This window comes from Cygnus atratus, chromosome 1 (genome assembly GCF_013377495.2).
Source record: "Cygnus atratus isolate AKBS03 ecotype Queensland, Australia chromosome 1, CAtr_DNAZoo_HiC_assembly, whole genome shotgun sequence".
NCBI lineage: Eukaryota > Metazoa > Chordata > Aves > Anseriformes > Anatidae > Cygnus > Cygnus atratus.
In genome coordinates this window covers 7,234,351-7,255,054 of record NC_066362.1, presented here as the reverse complement: position 1 = coordinate 7,255,054, position 20,704 = coordinate 7,234,351, and the positions used below count along the sequence as shown (strand labels likewise).

Sequence of the window (20,704 nt, the reverse complement as noted above, 5' to 3'; positions counted from 1 at the left end):
GATCTAATTCAGTGGAGGTACCTGGACATTGCTTCATTAGCAAATTATAAGGGGTGGCGGAGGGGAAGAACTGTGTGTGAGTCACCATTTTGCACTTCTCTTTCCTTCTGACTGCACTGCCCAAGGCTCAAGACAGACGAGAGCTGCTGCTGGCTGGCGATGGAGCGTGGCACCCTGAGGCATGTGAGCCCCAATGCTGCTTGGGGCATGGCCCGGGCAGGAATTACTCCGTGTTCATGCAAATTGCTCCTTTTTCCACCTCACCCGTCCAGCTGATGGACGGGCTGCACCACACCCCCCAGCCTACGTTTCAACTCGAGCCACCAAAGATGCTTTTCAAGTGCCCAACCTTTGTACGTTAGCGAAATCAGACTGAGTCAACACGACTCAAGAGGATGTTTTGGACCAGACACACTTCACAGCATGTCCTGCAGAAACCAACCTGTTGCCAGACAGCATATGCTATATCTGGGCTCATAAATAATATATGTTGGGGCTTACTGGTGGGGCTTGGAGCCCTGTGGCACAGCCAGGCTTGTGTTCCTGGGGGTCAGCTCCATCTCTTCCCAAAACCTGAGGACCTTCCTGGGTCTGGAGGGATTGGAGGGTGCTGGTGGGCCAGCCTGCACCAGTACATGCTCACAGCTTAATGCCACTGGTTAAGACAGTCCTAGAGTCTGCGCCTGACCACAGCAGTGTTTCTGGCACACAATTTCCCCTCCAGTTGAAGCGAAGATGACTGCAAATGCCAGGTTTGCACAGGCAGCTGTCTCCAGGCTGCCAGAAACCAAGTCCGGGATTTTAGACCAACACTTTGGCGTATGCATGTCTTCAACTCCCTAGATTTTGCGGATGCCACTGTTAATGCCACGAGGAGCTGAGATGTTTATCCCAACACTGGAATAAAGGCCGAGCATGTGTTTTTTCAGTACAGCAAGCAGCCTTTAGCATTGCAGCACCTGGCGCAGCAGCATCTCGGTCCCATTACATGTCTCACTGCAAGTCCCCCCAGGAAGGAGACAGTGGAGGGCAGCGGATTTTTTAATCTAATGAAACGAAGTATTACTAAGCATGATCTAGTTACCTGCTTCCCACAGTTCAGCGTGTCTCTGAGCTGGATGGATGCAGGCGGCGTGCATCTGCCCACATGTTGAAACCATGCATTTCCCAGAACCCTCCTGCCACGGAGAATTAGGGAAAAGTGATGAAACGGGGGAGGGGAGAACAGACAGGCTTCTTTGGCTGTTAATAAAACAATGAAATTTACTTTGTGTGTGCCCACATTTCTAGGGACGTACCAGCAGCTGCTAATACCATGTCATCTGTTTTTTATTCATGGCCCTGCTGGGCTGTGGGTAGATAATCTCGCTCCATAACTCACTCATTTCTAAACGTAATGGGAAGCTGTCAGGGAGAAACATGCTCCTCGGCCAGAAGTGGGCAGCTCATCTCTCCTCTGAGGAAACACACGGCTTTGGAGTTCCTCAGGCTGCTCAAATCCCAGTAACATGGCTTTTTAATCATATCGAATCTTTAATGCTGAAATGTTTGTGTTTATTCTGTGTTTTCCACAATGGCTGGCAGAATGACCTGCTGGAGGTGCGGAGCAATCCTTGCATTTCTCAGGTTTTGCTGACTGAGACGGGCAGGTGCTTGTTCTTCAGGGCCTGAACCAGTTGAAAATCCAGTGGCCCACTGTGGTGAACTCCAGCCGTAGCTGTGGTGGTGCTCGTGCCACCATGCCTGCGGCCCCCAGGCCTCCCCAGATGGCAGCACTGCCCTCTCGGGGCAGGATTTGGCCTGGATCAGGTTAGGTATTTGAGAGGTTGATCTTCAGCTGAGTCCACCACCAAGTCCTTACGAACTTTGGGCCTGCTTTAGATGAGATGAGCTGTCCTCAGAAGCAGTCTGTGCAGAGCATGGGAGCACGGGTCCCTCAGGCCTTCCTCCTCTGGGGGCTCTTCTTCCCCCAGCTCCCTGGGACCACAAACCCTGTGGATTTTTCTATAAAAACTATCCGTCCCACATCATTCTTTATGTGCACTTTTGCAGAGAGGGCCCTTCAGGAGGAGGGACCGGCAGGGGAATCCCTGGCCAAATAGGATTTCTCTGACAACTTACCCCTCCAGCAAGGCATGGTCAGCCCTTGGTCCCCCATCTGCAGGGTTTCTGCTGGTGTACCCTGTCCCAAGCTCAGGCCAGCCAACTACAGCTCAACACATGCCCCATTTTGCTTTTCCTGAAGCAATTTAGATGGGGGACACCAAGATGGTCAGGTGTCCCCCAGGCCAGGAAGGAGACAAGGAGCAGCAGTGCCCTGGCAGGTCCCTTTACGATGGTCCAGCTCTGCAGCAGTGAGGACACAATTCAGTGGTTGAATGCCACCCGTTATTCATGATTTATGCATGTGGGATTCACAAGCCGGCCTGCAGTTTCCCGATATATTAGCTGCAGAAGGTCCTGCACCCACTTCCTATTGATTCCCCTGCTCTCAGAGACCAGTCCCCATCTTCCTCAATGTGTCTGCGACAGGAGTTTTATTAATGCAAAATGAATATCCCTCTGGAAAATGAAGTCCAGAAATTAATAATGAATTAAAACAACTTGCCACAGGCATCGCTAATGAGCTCTTTGTCTGTGCAGCTGACATGAAAGGAGGTCATTGCTCAGCCGATCCCAGCAGCAAGCAGATTAACCACTAACTTGGAGCACGCGGCTCTCTCTGGAGACAGCGGGATGGGCTGCAGCTTGCTTGGTGCCTGTAGGGTTTTCCTGCCCTTATCCCTGCTCTGCAGGCTTGTTTTGAGGAGCCTTCGCTACCTGGAGAAGGCACCTTCCTCCAGTCCTACTCCAAAGACTCAGACTGCCCATCTGTGTTAGGACACGGGACTCATCCTACAGCAAAGGACAGTAACCTTGCAGAGCTTAAGAGCGGAGTGGCAAGTAATCTTGGAGGGGGCTAGCAGGGCTTAACTTCACCACTGTAAGCCTCTTTGGGGATGCTGGCCCCGTAACTAACCTGGCACTGCTCCAGGGCTGGGTCTGTAGCTATTGTTCCTCTCCTTTGTCTTGCCAGGCAAAGGGTTATCCTCCCTTATCTGGCACCGTAGCCCTGGGGCACATCCCCACAGCAAGGGCGCTTGTGCCATGCCAACCATCTCTCCAGGGCTTTTCCAGCAGCCAGGTCTCACTCAGCAGAGAGAAGGAGGCAGATCGTTGCATTTGCCCATCTTGCCTGGGGAGGTGACTGAAGGCTGCTCCTCACGCAATGCCTGGGGAGGATGCCAGGGGAAAAATGCTCTTTTCTGCTTTCTTGCAAAATTTGAAAGCTCAACCTATCCCCACCAACTGCTTATTCCAGGCTTGGGAAATGCTGCTGTGTTTGAGGCATGCTTTTCCACCACCCTTGCCCTCTCAGGACACCTAGCGAGGCTGCTGGGTGGCTCGCTGCCCTGCTTGGAGTCTCCAAAGAGACCAGCATAGCTGGTGTGCTCCTTTTTTGGTGTCATTGAAAGGATCCAAGGGGACAAGGGTCATGACCACAGCCCCATGCCTGGTCTGCTCAGCTCTGAGCACCATTTGGGAGCTAGCTCAAGGGTATGTGAAAGGTAATGCAGCAGCTACTGTGCTCATAGCAAAACTCCAGGAGTCCTGCCAGAGAAGTCTGACTTGGGAATGCTAATAAAGCTTGTTGCATGCCACCTAATTAATTATCCACCAGGCTGTTCTTCCTTTACAACAACTCAGATGTATTCCGGGGCTGCTTTAAGCTAGTGCTGCATATAGGAAAGGCTATTGCTGTGTCAGGTACTAGAACAGCGTAGGGTTTAGGGACATTTTTGGAGAGAGGTTGAGAGTCCTATGAATCTGTTTGGAAGTACAGATGAGGTGTTTTTTTCAACTCAAACTGTTTGTATTTATAGGACAGGGTGATCAATTAGGACAGCAGGGTTCTCAGGTCCTCACCACTCCTTTTCTGCACAGCATCATCATCTCATCTGCCTTTAACAACAGGTTCATGTCTGGGGTAACTCTGACTCAGCTGCTTGGCTGACTTGTTGGGGCTGCCAAGCCTGTGGACGGATTTATTTCCACCGAGGCTGCAGCACAGAGATTTGTAGACCAAATCCTTATGAGAGGTCATCAGGGATCTCTGCGCCAGCTGTGCCAGTGCTGCTATTACCATTACAGCTCTGGGGTCTGGGGCTAGTACAGGTCTGTGGGATCACAGGAGCACCCACCTGGATCCTTTTTACCCCTGTTTGCTACCAGTGAGAGCTAGGACAAGAGCTCTGTTATGGCCAAGACTTCACTAGCCCAGAAGAAAACACAGGAGCTCAGCAGAGCGGGTGGAGATTCATACATAAAAAAAGAAGGTTTTGCAGGAAAGGCAGAATTGCCTCGTGATAGTAACACACCTTTTTATATATGAGGTGAGCAGTTTCTCTGAGCTTGGCTTTTATGCTTTTACCAAGGGTATTTTGAAAATGTGTGTTACTTTCCTTTCTTTCCTTTCAGCCGCCTACACTTTAGGATGCATCTTTCTCTGTAAATGACAGGCAATGCTGAATGAGAAACTATTTTGTTCTGTCGTTTACTCCTCATTTGGTCCTGTCACATCCTATCTTTTGGCACTACGTATTTTATTAGTCTTATGAGAACGTATCTGTGCTGTGCATGTGAGAGTGGGTGTTTGAAATGTGCTTGCAAAGGTCCTTGATAAAAAGCTTTAACAACTAAAATTATCAGGGAGGCATGAGTGAGCGGGTCATGGCAAATCTGGACACGGGCAGGAAGCAGGTCTTCTGTCTGCAGAGACTTTAAGCACTAAAGAGGTCAGAATCACCTGTTTTATATTATTTACCTTGAAGAGAAACTAGTGCTTGTTTCAAGGAGTTAATGTTGCTTGAAGATTTAGCTTGGACACCAGAGGGAACATAAAACCAACAGCAGTGGAGTACCTTCAAGGACGACATGTCCGTCCAGAAGCACGGTATCACTATCCCAAATTTCTCTTTGTTAATCACTTTCTTTCATTCTTGTTTTCCAGCCAAAGCTTTTGGCCAAGGAGTTGCTTGACTTGGTGGCATCTCATTTCAACCTGAAGGAGAAAGAATACTTTGGAATTGCATTCACAGATGAAACGTAAGTGCAAGGAATCAAAGACCTAAGAGGTACCTCTTAGATCATAGGAAATCCAGCGGAGTGTTGTCCAAAATGACCAGTGTAGAAGACCTCTGTACCCCAAGGTCCCAGACCAAGGTCTACAGTGGCATGTCCCACATCTGAGTCTGACCTGTACAGCCTCTCCTTCAGAAGCCTGGAGGCCTCTCACAAAGGGTTCAGCATTTCTGGAAGCGTACAGGGACAGAAAAAAATCCCTTCCTTATCCCATGTTCAAAGAGTTTGTGTCACTGGGAAAATGTTAGCTTAAGCTCCCTTGAACTTAAGATCCACTCGCTAGTTCCAAGATGTCAGGTTGGCAAAACCTTTCAGTTAAAGTGTTAATCACTCAAGCAGGTTTAAGAGTAATGCTAATTTATTTCAAGTAAAAATAAATAAATAAATAAATAAATAATTGATGTTTTAGATCCTAGATTAGAATTTCTTAAAAAATTGAAAGATGAAAGGATGAGAAAGGAAGGGATTGCCAAATTTAACATGAAGGAAAAATATTTATAAATATAAAATTTCCATTAAAAAAAAAAAAAAGAGGATTTGACCTTGCCAGAAATCACACAGGAGCCTTATGGCTGAGCTGAACCAAAGAGTGGGCTTCTGCCACTGCAGTCACCTCAGGCAATGCTGGCTGCTCACCTTCAACCCCAGCTCCCAGAGGCCTGTGTTCACCACAAAACTCGAGTTTTTCTCTCACGATAGGACATTTATATCCCTTGTTTAAAAGGCATGTATAAAATTAGCACTGGGTAAACGTTAAATGTTTGGCAAATGCTATGATTAGTCCTAGACTGTGACCTCCCAGTCCCTGCACAGTCCCTGTTTCTTTTTCCAGCTGCCTGTTTTCTCTCTGTAGATACACTTTCCTCAGCACGTTTGTGTCCTGTAACCCACTCTATCTCACCCTAGTTTGCAGTAGGTTTTTCTATAAGGTGAATCAGAAGGAAGCCCCACGCACTTATATTGTCTTAAAAAACAAGAGTGCCAAGCCAGTGATGGGTTCTGGGGACAGCTGAGTCAGCAGCACTGCTCTCATGAGCCAGCTCCACTCTCCTGCAGAAATGGCAGAGAAATGGAAATTATCTGCTGGAATAATGATTTGGGATGGGGTAATAAGGACTGCTGGATAATTGCACAGACATACCCACACTGAGCTGAGCAGTGACCGCCCCTCTAGAGACAGTTCCTTTGGCAAGCACCTGCCTGAGGCCATTTCAGGTCACAGCTCACAGGGTGAAGGGATGCTTGGTGTCAGACATGTGCAGAAGCAGGACCTGAATCACAGGGGAGCCCACAATCTGCCCCATTTCACTGTGAGGCTCAGCCTTGTAGGAGATCTCCAACCCAACACACATCAATGAGACTGGCCCTCAAAGGAGGAGCATCAGGAGACGCTGACAACTTATAAAGCAGGGGGAGAAAATGGTTTCACCAGTGTGTTATTTCTTATTGGAGACAGTGAGTTACTCAGTGGGCGCTGCCTGAGGGGTGCAGGGAAGCCAAAGCAGACTAAGAGATGAAAATTTTCTTGAAAAGCAAGAAACACATGTCAGACTGCAAAACACGTAGCAGCTGAGCAAGTCCCAGCTCTCAGCTGAGAGGAGTGGGCACAGGGCTCCCCTGAGAGTGCAAGGCAAGCTAATGAGGAGGTGTCGGCAACAAGGCAGAGTCTGGCCTCTCCAGGGGCCTCCAGGTTTAACACGGAGCAGTGTGAGCAAGGATCTGGGTTAGCAATGGGAAGAAGCAGGAGAGGCTGACAGCGGCTGTCAAGGCCTAGCTCAAAGATGCGCAGCAGATGCAGACAGACACACACTGACCAGACAGGATGGCAGAGCCTGAGGCATCCTCTCACTTGGTCACCTTCTCAACCTGTGGTCAGGATGGAGCAGGATGTATTTTAGCGGATGCTCAGCCAGCCCAAATGAAAGCTTTGGGAACGCCCTCATTAAATCTAGCCAGCCCAATCCAGCGGCAGGTTGGCATATGCCAGCTAATATAAAACTTGGTCTGTAGCCTTTCTGCTGCCCCACTGTGAGTCTGAACCTTATACTGAGGCTTCCTCACTGCTGTGGTAGTAACCTTCACAAAAATAATACTTGTGTAATACGTCCTCCTCAATTGTAAAAAGCTTTGAGCAGAGTTGACACAAACAGGCGACTTTATTTGACTGAACACAGCAAAATAATGATATCTGGGGTGTTGGACTGGGTCTTGGAGACGGATGCCCCATGTCACCCTCAGAAAGTAAACTGGTCTGCTTGCACCTCAGATCCCAACCTGTAATGTGAAATGGAAGTAAAAAGAATTCTTTTCTTCAAAACCAGGCAAAAAACAGTTTCTTATCATGTGTTTGCAGAGCACCGAACGCAGCCTTATAACTGATACAGGCCAGAAATGCAAAGAGCAAGCCGTTAATTCTGTGACACAGGCCCTCAGGGGTTTCCTTCCCTCTGCTGATACCGTTCTGCTGAGCTTTCATGTGCCTTCCTTGAAAGGTGCCCATAAGCAGCTAAAACAGGACAGGCTGGGTTCATAAATGTGGTCTGGGGTTGGCTAAATTGCAAGTTTAGGAGGAAGAAAAGCCACTAAAGTATTAAATCAATTCTTCTATTTAAGAGTAAAAGCTCTATAAGAGTAATTTATTTAGAAATGATTTGGACTGGGGATTTCCATTCATTAGTTGCGCTCTATCATGACAACCTGAGAAGAAAATCAATAGCAACAACCTTTGCGTTGGCGACTTAATAGTTTCTTGTGATAATATAGGGTCATTACTGCGCTCAGTGTGACTAAAATTAGATTGTCAGGCTATTACGGAGGAAAAAATAACGCCTCCTTTTTTAGTGATCATAGGAACGCTTTACGGCGTGAGCCATTAACTGAGGGAGAGCACAGGTCAAAAGGGTGTCCTTGTATAGCACGTGGGGCCAAGCTTCATGGGAAGCCAGCAGATCTATACGTTGGTTGATTAAGAGTGAAAAGGAATGGGGAATGGGTTCAGCTGAGTATGAATCTCCACTAGCTGCTCTCTCCCTTAACACCAGCCCTTACGGCATTCAAGGAGAGAAAGTGGTCAGGATTCCCCTTCTGTCTGGGGCCACACACGGGTTTTCCATATCCTTTGCTTGTCCTTAGACAGGCGTCACCTGCTCCATGGATAACTACCAACTTTTGCATCCCACTGCTCCCTCTCTCCATCCACCCAGACAAAAGCTGGTCCCAATCCTTTTGCTGATGCCTGTCCTGCCTTCATCAGAGCAGAACCCGCAGAGAAGCTTCTTTAGCTTCATAATATAAAAGATAAAAACTGCAAGGGACTGGGGCCCTAATTGTTTGTGTTACAGTTGTGTTAGAGACTGCACTAACATGATAAGGGAATGACAGAGCCCTTACTCAGCCCAAGCTCCTCTGGCCCAGTGAACAGCAAGAGAAGAGTATAAGAGGGAGAGCAGGGCAGCAGGCTTCTTGGGAATAATCTCATCTCCAAGAACTGAAGGAAAAACCTATTTGCACCCCCCAGTCATGCAGCAGAGCCAGAACTGGGGACTCATACATCTCCCTGAGCTTTGCAACCCTTTCAAAAATATTTCTGTTGAAGGCTGAAGACCTTAAATGAGAAAATCTGTGAGCTTATGGGTAGGGTTTTTTGTTCATTTGTTTCTGCAGTGATTGACAAAAATGTAAAATAGCATTTATGGCTTCTGTTAGTTGATTTGGTCTGTCTCAGTGTCCATTCAGTTCAGTGAGTCTGACACTGAAGGGGCGTGAGTTGGTCTATTGGTCCAAGTATCTTCATAACACAAATCAATGTGGATCCACTTCTCAGAAAACTGGACATTAACCAGGAAAACTGTATAAACAGATCCACCTGGAGGCAAAGTACTCACTGATGCACCACTCTTTTCTGAAAGCCCTGATAAAAGAAAACAGAAACTGCTGCTTGCAAATGACAATGCGGACACTGGGCACCAAAATCCATACTCAGTCTGTAACCTAAATGGACCGAGTTTCTCTTTCTAAAAGCAATGATGTTTTTGTTATTGACACACCAGTTTAACTGCCAAGATGAGCACAACCAACAGAGAAAAATGAGCTGGTTTCCAATATTCAGCCGCCCCATAGGTCACCCAAAACTGTTTGCACCATTATTATGAACACACTGATGTAAATACCTAAATGAACAAATCAATGGAGATAATGAAACAAAAGCTACTTTCTGTCTCTAAATTGAACCGTAAAGGAAATCCAGCTAGACATAGGCATGTATGAATGGGATCCCAGTGCAAGCTGCCTAAATTGGTCCACGAATACCGTCAGGATTACTACATGCCTAGGGTTGTATGCCCATACTCTTCTCTGTTCTACATGGGATTGTGCTCCATGAATAGTTCTGCTGAAGACAGCAAGACAGCTTCCAGAGCAAAGTGTTTTGTGGTGTGACAGCATTGGAGCTCGGCTCCGCGATAAACCGCGCTCACAGGCAGATGCCAGGGACTGCTCACTGCTGCTGTTCTGTACGTGCCACACATGAATGCTAGAAAACAAAGAGTTAGGTGACAACCTGCAGCGTAGAAGCCCTCAGCGATGAAAGCTTGTAAGTGGAAACTGAGTACAGTGAGCGGTTAGCTCCTGGCAGCGACTTGTGACCTTCCTCCTCTGAAGGAGCTTTGGATTTAAGCTCCATGCAGATGAGAGTAATGAAACTCTTCAACCCAAAACTCAGTGGACACTTAACATGAGTGTTATCCGCACCCATGATGTGTGTAACATGCAGGTGTAACCTGGTATGCACACATACATACAGATATTCTTTTTGTATTGATTGTATCAATCAGTTTCACAAGGTAAAAGGCAGTGAGAATGAAAAGAGCAAGTCTTTAAAATTTGAAATACCTTGAAATTGTTTATTGTTTTGTGCACCGTGGCTTCTCAACACCTCATTGTACGTGTTTGGCAAACCCAGACCTTCCTGTTGAATAAACATAGATGCAGGCAGTAAGTCCTTTGTCAACAAATCAGTCTTGGAACTAGTGTGTAGCACCTTGGAGGCACAAATGAAGATGGACAGGTTCAGGATAAGATGCCAGGCTGAGAGTGGCTTTTCCTTGCTCTGACAGTGTTTCACACTCTGGCCTACATGGATAAATGTGGCTAGGAAAGGGGGAGTGTGTCTAGTTTCAAGCCCCGTGCATGCTATGGCCTTCACGGTTAATTTCAGCCTTTCTGATTCCCCTTAAAAGAAACATAATGGGAGTTCAGGCCAACAAAAACAAACAAACAAACAAACAAACAAACAAAAAGTAGTAAGTAGGAAAAAGACTGGATTTCAAGAAGAGGGATGCAGCAGAAAATGCTGACTTTTTCAGTGCCCAGGCTGAGAATCTTCTGGTGGGGCTGCTTTTCTGACAGCCCGGAGCATCTGTCCTCTAAAACCCATGCCTTGCTAAGATACATGTCTGTGCTGAACAACAGGACACAACGCGGGGATCCCACAGGAGCTCTGGGTGACCACATCCCATTAGAGAAGAGAGAGGGAGCCCCCATCACACCTTCTAAACTACTACACAGCCGGATGATAACAAGGGCAGCCAGCCCATACACCCAGCCCCACTAACAGGGCCATCCTCACCCCGATCCTGGGCAGCATCTTTGTGCGGCACTGTCCCAGGCTGGGCAGACTTGCTGTCAGCAGAGACGTATGCATTGATTAGCTGGGAGTGCAAATCTGCATCATGGCATCGGTACAGATTTTCAGTAGCCAAGCTGCTAGCAGGTTTGTGTGCGCCTCATACACTGCTCAAGCTGCCTTTTACCTAGAGGGAAAAAAAAAATATACATATATATATATATATATATATAAAATATTTATAAGATTTATCTAGAGAAAAAACCTACTAAAAGTTAAAATATCCTGGAGATAAACTTTATGAAACTATATTATTTATAAGTATATAAAGCAAGGGGGCAAGAAAGGTTTTGATACTTTTGTGTACACTGAAAGAAGTCTAGGATAAGTTTGGATAGTCCCCAGTGCTACATATCTCACTCATAGTTACTTTGGGGAAGGAAAAATGGACCAAGCAAAGTAGATGCAAAAGTGTAGACAATGCCAGACTGCTACATGACAAAAATTGAGGTGAGATAGTCTCCTTATAAATCATAAAATCATGGAATGGTTTGGGTCTGAAGGGACCTCAAAGCCCCCCCAGTGCCACCCCCTGCCATGGGCAGGGACACCTCCCACCAGCCCAGGCTGCCCAAAGCCCCATCCAGCCTGGCCTTGGGCACTGCCAGGGATGGGGCAGCCACAGCTCCTCTGGGCAGCCTGGGACAGGGCCTCACCGCCCTTACAGTGAAGAATTTCCTCCTAATATCTAATCTAAACCTACCCTTTTTTACTTTAAAGCCGTTACCACTTGTCCTATCACTACTAAATGTCTGATCCTGAACTCGCTGGTGTGACGAGTGGAGTTCACCAGCCAATTTGAACATCTCAGACAGTGCAAAGCACGATGCTGAGCCAAGGCAGGCACAGGCGATGTCCCAGCTGGTCTCCAGGACAGCCCGGAGCTGCCTGGGCTGCTAGATCCCCGCTCTGCCCACCCTTGTCTGCATTGCCGCAAGCCAGGGCAGCTGTCTGGAAATTCAGATTGAACCCAGGCGATTCAAAGCATCCTGAAATTGCTACTTTCCCCTTTATTTATTTTTCTAGAAAGGAGAGGGAGCTACAAATCTGGTTAAATTGCTAAAGAGCTGTTGTTGCTTAATTGCCAAGGGAGTTTCTCAGTTGCCCCAAGTACATGCGCTGCTAAGGAGTAATGGGCAGGCACTTGTGAAAGCCAAGTGTGTTTGCTGACAGAGTACATTGTTGAGGCTTGTGGCAACCCTAGAACTTAAATTAACACTTTTTTTTTTTTCAAACCAAGCTTTTTTCTTCTTCTTCTTTTTTGGTGGCGTGAAGAATTAATCTTGAGGATTAGCTTGAGCTGGTGAATAGACACTGGAATAGAGCTCAGGACATCTGAAAACCATTTCCTGCTTTATTTGCTGCACGATTCCCCCCTCCCACCCCCCCCCCCAAAAAAAAAAAATCACTCCAATTCTCTCTCTCCTTGCTTGTCTAGACGGCAGAGTGCTGAAGGCACGGGCTGCCTCTCCCTCTGGGTGAAATCTGGTCTGCCTGAAATCAATAGCAAAATGATCACAGGATGCAGCCCTTGCATCACTTTGTGCAGCAGCAAAATTCCTGCTGACTTCAGGGGAAACCTGAATTTCACCCTATGTATTTCCACAGCCCCTAATTTAACGGGTCCTTTTTCTCAGCTGGGGAGTGAGATGTGCCCCCGTAAGACAAATAATGGTATTTATAAAATGCTGCTCACGTGTGCACAGCCCTTTACGATGCGTGGAATGTGACAAAGAACAGAGCTGCTGCCCAAGAAAGCTTCCAGCTGCAAGGCACAAATGGGTAAATTGCAGGAGAAAATAACAGCGACAGGTACCATCGAGATTCGAGAAGAGCAGCGTGTGGTAATTGGGGCTGGAACGTTTCACAGAGCAGCTGTTTTTCAGGAGCTCTCTGAAGGAGGAAAAGCAAAGGCTGGGCAAACCTAGAGAGGCTACTGCAAGCATGTGGGTGGTAAATAAACCGTCTGAGGCTGTAAACAGTCAGGCTTAGCCTTGGGTGAAATATTGCAGGCCTTGTGGAAACTCTTAACAATAAGGATTTCTAATGAAAATCTTGACAGACTTTCAACGATACAATTGTTCCAGGGGGTTGCAATAAAAAAGGTGAAGCTCATAACATTTGGGGCTGCCAGCTTGCCCCCTGACACATTGAACTTTAGCTGCTCGATTCCCAGACTGAAATGTTGCCAGGCTGATATCGCCCCCGCTCCTCAAACATTTGCTGTGCGTTTCTCAAATAGTACGCAGTGGCCAAGGGCAAACAGCAGGCACTTCGCTTCATCTTTTGTACCACCTCTGACCTCGCTGCGGCGAGATGCAAGCGCCGGGCTCACAATTCTCTCTCTTCTCTTGCCAGGGGACACTTGAACTGGCTTCAGCTGGACCGCAGGGTGCTGGAACATGACTTCCCCAAAAAGTCAGGACCTGTTGTTTTGTACTTTTGTGTCAGGTAAGTGCGTGACAGCAAACCTTTCCCATGAATTACAGCTATTCCCTAGGAGCCAAGAAGCAGGGTTATCCATTTCTCACGCTGTAGAAGCCCCTGTGGACAAGCAAACATGTTTCTGGAGGTTGCTTGTGAGCTCCTCATCCCTGAAAACTCCTCTGACACTAGCATAAATTAGTAGTATCCGCACTGACACCACTATCTGCACAGAGGGAAACCTGGTATGAGGGGCAGATCGGATGTTATGGCTTTCACAGATCTACATTTTTATTTATGGGGTTTGGAGACTCCTGGAAAGCCCAAGCTGGGCAGGGCTGCAGAACGAAGACCTCTTTCTGCCACGACAAGCAGCCTGAACCAGCCGCCTGGATGGAGAGCACTCACTTCCTTGCTGGCCATCCATCCATTTCCCCTGGATTGTGCCCGGACTGTGCATTGTGTCAGGGCCTAAATTAATCCCAGTATAACTTGTATTTACCTTCTGGGCTCAGCCACGCCGTGGTGCAATGGATTATCTGCAAATATCAAATGGTGGCATTTTCTGGCAACCGGCTGGCTTCTGCACGTGCATATAACATATTCATAGACTGGACTGGACCAGACTAGAAAGATTTTAATGAAGATTTTACCACTTTGCGAGAATTTCTCTTCACCGTAGGAATTTTGCAGCAACTGTTAGGAGATGTTAGAAAGCAGTCAGTGGTCTTGTGTACACAGAATCTTTGCCTCCAAGGGAGATACTTTCTGAGAAGATGAATTTGCTCTTGCAGCTCTAAAACAACCAGAGAGAGGCTGGGGGTTGGGATGGCATATGTACGAAATTAAGTCGGGGGGGTTGACTTACTTTTGATGCACAGTTCATGTCAGTGCAGTGCTAGCCAGTGCGGTGTTACTGTGTCGTGTTCTGTTAGCCTTTCCACTCCAGTGTTATATTACATCCGACATCACTCTCATTCATTTCATAGTACCCATAAAAAATGAAGACTTACTTTTGAGTTTCTTCCCCTGAGTGCAGCTTTTTTCCCCGCACGGTGATTGTCATTCATTTAACTTCAATTACAAGGGAGGATTCTCAAGAGATGAGCCTCTTTGTTCTGTTACGTCCCCATCTTTAGTGGTGGATTTATCTTAGGACAGATCAAGGCTGCACAGAGCCCCAAGACTCCAGAACTGGTCTGCTGTCTGCCACGAGAAGAGGTTGCTCTATTACGTTTTGGGTACTTCAAACCACAAAGATGGATCCAGAGCTGAATATTTCCAGTGTATGCAATCCAGACCCACCTGTGTTTAGAACCACACAAAACCGTTGGTGCTTTTCTGCCAAAATACGAGACTGTTTGGCAAATTCAAACAAATAAACAAAACAAAACAAACAAAAACCACAGGCACTCAATTATCAAGCATCTTACTTAGGGGCCAAATTGAGGAGTCCATGCTGGGGCAGGGATCCCATGGAAAGCAGGGAAATCTCTGACTGAGCAAGAGCTAAGTGCAGATTTCAGGAGTGGAGCCAGTGAAAGAGCCATTCATTTCAAAGACCACTCAACGAGCATAAATATTGCCATCTGTATTGTTTTATGAGAGTTGGCAGCAGAGTGGAGACAAGTCATTCTAGCAGGATCTTAGCCAAGAGACATTTTAGAAGTATGGATCCATTCAACAGTTAGTAAATGAGTGAACTCTCCTGTTCCGGAATCATAATCCATAGGGGAAATCCATAGGGGAAAAGTCAGCATTTGGTGGCTGAGAAGAGAGTGTGTGAAAAGCACACCAAGTTTGGACGTATATTCTTATTTTTGATAGTAATGACTGGATTGTCACACTTTTTGGAATGGACTGGAAGGCCAGATGCCTCATGAGTTAGGAATGGGCATTAACTTACTGTGATTTTAGTTCCCATGTGGATGTCAGATGCTAAAAAGACACTGAAAAAGCTTCCCAGAATGTAACAAGTTCCCATGTCCATCCACAAATCTGAGCTGAGCTGCTAGCAATTGGAGGAGAAACTGACTCCAGCCAGCTGGCAGAAGTTGGCGAGACCCCACATATCTGTTACCCAGCGGTGTGAGTTCTGGCTTGGGAACTAACGCGAGGGCTGAAGGAAAGGTTGTGAAGAGACCTACCCATAGGCAGGGCTGTATTTTGGTAGTCTAAGGGTGCACAGGGGCTTCCAGAGCCACCCATATCCATAAACATAATCCTTCCTTCCCTCTGCCGCCTTGAGTGGAAAGCAGAGATAACTAATGCTGTTCCTTAAATAGCTACAAATGTGCAAATTTTTGAGGAACTGGGTGCCCAGGGCACCCACTGTATAGTTGGTAAAGGGCTGCCTCTGTTTGCAGGTACATTTCTTGCAGTATGCCTCTCAAGAATTGCATCAGAAAAAGCTAGGTTGGTGCTGGGGGTCCCAACTGGCAGGGGTAGTAACACAAGTAACTGGCTGTGCCAGATGTTCATTACAGAGAAGTCTGTTTACTGTACCAGTATGTAGTAATCATGAGGATTTTTCCCTCTCCTCTAAGTAAATGTACAAATCAACCACACTGGGTAACAACTGAAGACGTGAAGCTTGAGGCAAGAACAGCAAATGGTAGTTTGCGAAGAGGGGAACCTATGGAGGAACCATTTTCACCTTTTATGTGACTATCAAAGTGTTTTTACCCTTAACTTGCCTGAGGCACTATTGATGGGCAACGTGCCCACCAGAGATGCCGCAGTTTTTAGATTGCTCTAAATGTACATTTACACTTCGGGAAGCGTGTCTTTTTAAGCAAAGGTTTCTTGGAAGAACGATGCAGCAAATAGGAAGTTTCACAAGCTTTACAGCATGAAATTCTCCTCCCTTATTTAAATCTCTGCAGCACTGCTGAAGCTTTGTCTTTTGTCCTACATTTCCTCAGGGTTTGACGTTGTTGAGCACTGGTGTCCCATGTCGTTACTCTCTTCTGTAATCAGAGACCAAAAATCAAAGAAAGAGGATTTTATAAGGACGTCCTTAGCATTAGTATAGTGGGAATGGTTACCGACCTTGGACACTTGCAGAACTAACTGTAGCCTCTGTCTTTAGGTTGTCTCTGGAGCTTTCCACTGAGAACAACATAGGTATCTAGGAAGAGATCAAAATTGCTTGGGCAGCTGTGAACAGCCCCGTGGCAATTCTTGTGCAATATTATTTTATGAGACTCTTTGCTAGACATCCACTTGTATAGCCATGCACGACAGTAAGAGGGAGCGTCCCGTGTCTCGCAGGGGAGGTGGGACATCTGGCAACGGGATGGGAGCGATGTTAGTTCTCATCTTTGAAGTCGCTTCTTGGGTGGCTTCCTAAAGCACTGGTCACTTGGTTGTGGGTGAAACTCATTCCCTGCCTCCGAGGGTTTACAGCGCAGATAAACCAAGCCAGATGAGCGTCACGGCTGAAGTCCAGGAGAAGTGAAGGACAGAGGGGAAGGAAGGAAGGATTGCTTGGCTGTTTTTACAGAGGTGTTTTGAGACCAGAAGAGGACAGTGAAGCTGTACCTCACAACACAAGCTGCACAGCGAAAGGCAGGAACCTAACGAAAGTGTGGAGAGCAAGGCAGTGAGGAGGTCAGAGGAAAACAGAGCTGGCAGGGGCTCGGATAAATGCCGTTCTGCTTTCAGCAGGGAAGGGAGCATTCTGCTCTCATTCACATAGGCAGGAAAAAAAAGGCAAAGTCACTCCCTTTGTGTAAATCCCTGAAGTGAGAGAGGACCAGAGCACAGACAGGCTGTTTGTTCATGGAAAGCAAAGCTGGCCCAGCTTTGCGGTGAATTCTCATCCTCAAACAATGGCCTTGTGGGATTAGCAATCCTTAGCTAGGGAACCACCAGCATGAGCCTGATCTCTTTATCTTCTGGGTGTTTGTCATGCTGTTAATTTATATGAACAAGCTCAGCAAATAACATTCACTTCACTGGTGGATCTTCTCCCAGGAATGAGCATACCCGTTCTCAGGGCAGCTCCACCAGTCAAACAGTGATGGCACGCTGCAGAAGTCGTCACGCTGAATCAGAGCATCTCTCACGTGGAAAGGCTTTTCTTATAGAAAGGCACTGAAAAAAAAAAAGAAAGAAAGAAATCCTCAATACTCAAATACGCTGTGGGGCAGGGTTTGTCTCTATGGCCCTGCGGCATTCCCCCAGAGGAATGTCTGTGTCCAGCAAGGTCTGGCACGTGTCCATATGCACCGGCTAGGCTGAAGTCAGCAGGAGAGCTGTAGGGGCTCAGGGCTCAATATCGAGGCCAGACCCTCTGCCAGGTTACCACAGTGACTACAGAACAGAGCGGCCTTAAATAGGAGGCCAGCACTGAAACACAGGGTGCAAAGCTCACGCTTGTCACTGCTGTCACCGTGAAGGAACGTAGCTGGGTGTGCACCAGTTGTGGCCCTGGTCTCAGCCAGGTGGGACACACGTCTGAGATGGGACTCACCACACCAAACCTGAGATGTTTTCCACGTAGACTGCTCTGTGTCAGGACCAATTACCGCAGCCTCTCTGTGCAATCACTGGAAAGAAACAGGCACTTTTCAGGAACAATTCATCTGACCTGATTCTCGATGACTACTTTGGAATTCAGTAAGTTGCAGTCTGAAATAGCTACCTCCTTCCTCTCATCTCAGACCCCTGCTCAGATATAGGACATACACTGTAGCTTCCTCTTTTCACCTGATCAATCCCCTCTGTGTGCATCAACTGCAGCCTATAAATTTGGATTATTTCAAAGCCGGTTGGCCCAGCCAGGGTTGTGAAGACATTCCCTGTAGATCAGTATAGATACAGAGCTTTGCCTGGCTACCTGAATGGAATTGGACCAGATTTCAGCTGCTAATGAGGCCTTAAGCTATTTTAGTTTTTCACGCTCCTTTATACCCATTTTTAAAACAGTGTTCCATTAGAAAAGAAAAATAAAAGGAGCTCTAGATCACTTGGAAACAACCAACCCTGGAAGGAAGAAAGATGGTAGCTGCTAGTATTGATTGTTCATAGGGCTAGACAGCCCTGATAACTTGCTGCAGAAATACATTGCTGCCTCCCCCACTGGCCAGAAGACACAATCAGGGTGTAGTTCCACAACATGCCACTTAGTTTGCCCAAGCCACTCACACGATGATCCCGGTACGCCACGGTTGTGTGTGCCATTCACTTCCAGTCGGCTTCGCCTGTCTCCAAGAAATTAGATTAGAGGGTGGTGATGACAGCAGCCTGCTGGGGCAGGAAGAGACAAACAGAACCTCATTAAATTAACCAGAGCAATTTATTTGTCTCACATGTAACGGGCTGTGCTTCTCCACCCGGGGTCTTCCCCACCAGAGAGGGGGTTTGTGGCACTCCACCACCTTGCTCCCCTGCAAGGAGGGCAGTGCTGGACCCCACTTTGCCATGGGACTTCATCATCCCAGGAGAGTTCAGAGAACTGCCCTGAGATGTTCAGCACCTTGTGGGACTCCGTCCTCATCCCTGTGGCTTGCTCTCATCTCTTTGAGCTCCGTCCTCTGAGCGATCTCCCTCACCTGCTGTCTTTACCAGCACGGAGATGGTAACTCCAAGCTCCCAGGTAGTTTATGGTACATATGAGAGGAGACAAAGAGCCATCTCCCACTCACTTGCATTTCTCCAGCTCCATGCACTGCTGGGATACCGTAAAAACAACAGCAAAAATCAGAACATTAAATCTGCATAACCGCCCCAGCCCAACCAGGCTGCTTTCAGGGCTTCCCATGAGCCGCTCTGTGTAAAAACCCTGGCGAAGCAGTGCCAGAACCCAGATCTCTTTGCGCAGCACTCATCAGGCTGGTCGGTGTGCACCAGCTGCGTGCAAGCAAGAGGGGGAGATCTCAAAAGCTGGCAACCCTGCGACCCTCCTCCTCCCACCCAGACGTAGCATATAAATACGGCCGCTCAGCCCTTGTTTGTGCTGGAAGACAAGGCTCCCTGCAGACAATTTATTGCAGCCGCCTCGGGGTGGCCCCCTGCTCTGTTCACCAGGAGGAAGGTGTAATAAATTGCCCGCGGGGGGGCTGAGCTCCTCGGAGTCTCTTTAGAGATATGAGAAACTTCTGTCCAGTCGGAAGATTTACTCGTGTGAAAAGTGACCTTTGCTTGAGGAAGGGAACTAATGGGGCTCTGCTACTTAGCGCACAGCTCTGAGCTAAGCCATCCATTACGCACACATCTTAATAGCAGTCTGGCTCTCGGGTCCCATAACATTATTCCCGTTTTCTGCTTAACTGGGAATATATTTGTAGAAGTGGGCTGTGTTTAGAAAAGGGGCGAAGTTGTTTTTCCTTTGCATTCAGCCACCTGAGGGGAAAGAAAATCAGTATTCTAAAAACGTGTTGGCTTGAGCCACGTTTTGGATGTGTTGACGCTGGCAGCATTGCCTTGTCTAATTTTGGGAAGCATTTAGACGGCGTGATGGGTACTATGCAAAAATGATGGATGCTGTCAGTGTAAGATTTGTACCTAATTTGGATCAAGGAGCAATAGCTACGGTAATGCCCACACACAGATTCTCCAACTGGGTCAAAGCCATGCAGGCATCGCTTCCATTTTCGTTGCAATTTGTGCGGCTGTTCTTTACACCAGTGGGTGTGATCTGCTGTCACCAGCGAAGCAGGCAGAGAGGTCTGCGACGAGGGGTCCCATCGCGGTGGCATTGAACAAAGTGCTGGAGGGGTGCAGTAAGGAAACTCCGTGCCAGCTTTCACAGCCAAATCATGCCTTTGTGGGCTGCTGACAAGCCAGTGGGATGGCTGGAGGGATTGCTAGTCCCAAAATGGTTCAAGAGCCTGAGATGAAAGAGCCCGAGAGGAAAGAAGCCCCACAAATAGTGATGGATGGTGTTATCACACCCAGCGAGGTACCTCTAAGAGCCAAAGTGTCACTCCTGGATCACGGAGCACTCAAAGAGCTGGGCTTGAGCTCAGGACAGTGGGGAAATTCCCTGGTTGTTGTGGGAGAGGAGGGCAAAAATGCAGCACAGGGTTTGGTCACTGCTCTCACCTCACGCTTGGGACAAAGAACCACATCACTCCAGGCCAAGAGGAGCTGCAACAGCCTTTTTGTGCAAATCTGCGCTTCCCTGGCAAGCTAAAGTCCACGGGACATTTCAGGGTGAAGCCATTTGCAAAATATATTGAGCTGGCTGCTTCTTTTATGGTCTTGTCAGGACTTTCCTTCTCTATGTTGATGCTGGAGCACATAGTGGTTTGCAGAGGTTCCCAGGATGTATAGCCTGGAAAACAGCTGGAGCCCGATGTATTCGAAAGCAGATCACTTAGGTTTTTGTACCTGGAGAAGGTGAAGCACAGGAATGAGCAAATATCTCATGGTCTTCCAGGAGTTCAGTGAGCTACCCTCTTAAAAACG

At 47.5% G+C, this 20,704-nt stretch overlaps 1 protein-coding gene across 10 annotated transcripts in view; it reads left to right on the top strand.

Moving 5' to 3' along the window:
• Positions 1-20,704, top strand: part of FRMD4A (FERM domain containing 4A) — a 208,531-nt gene that overhangs the window by 105,316 nt on the left and 82,511 nt on the right. For all 10 annotated transcript variants that reach the window (XR_004779106.2, XM_035549545.2, XM_035549542.2 and 7 more), the window contains exons 3-4: positions 5,051-5,145; positions 13,223-13,315. Coding sequence is in view for 9 of the 10 variants with exons in the window: in XM_035549545.2 (XP_035405438.1) it covers positions 5,051-5,145; positions 13,223-13,315 (188 nt within the window). In the remaining variant the exon portion in view is untranslated. The remainder of the gene's footprint in view (positions 1-5,050; positions 5,146-13,222; positions 13,316-20,704) is intronic.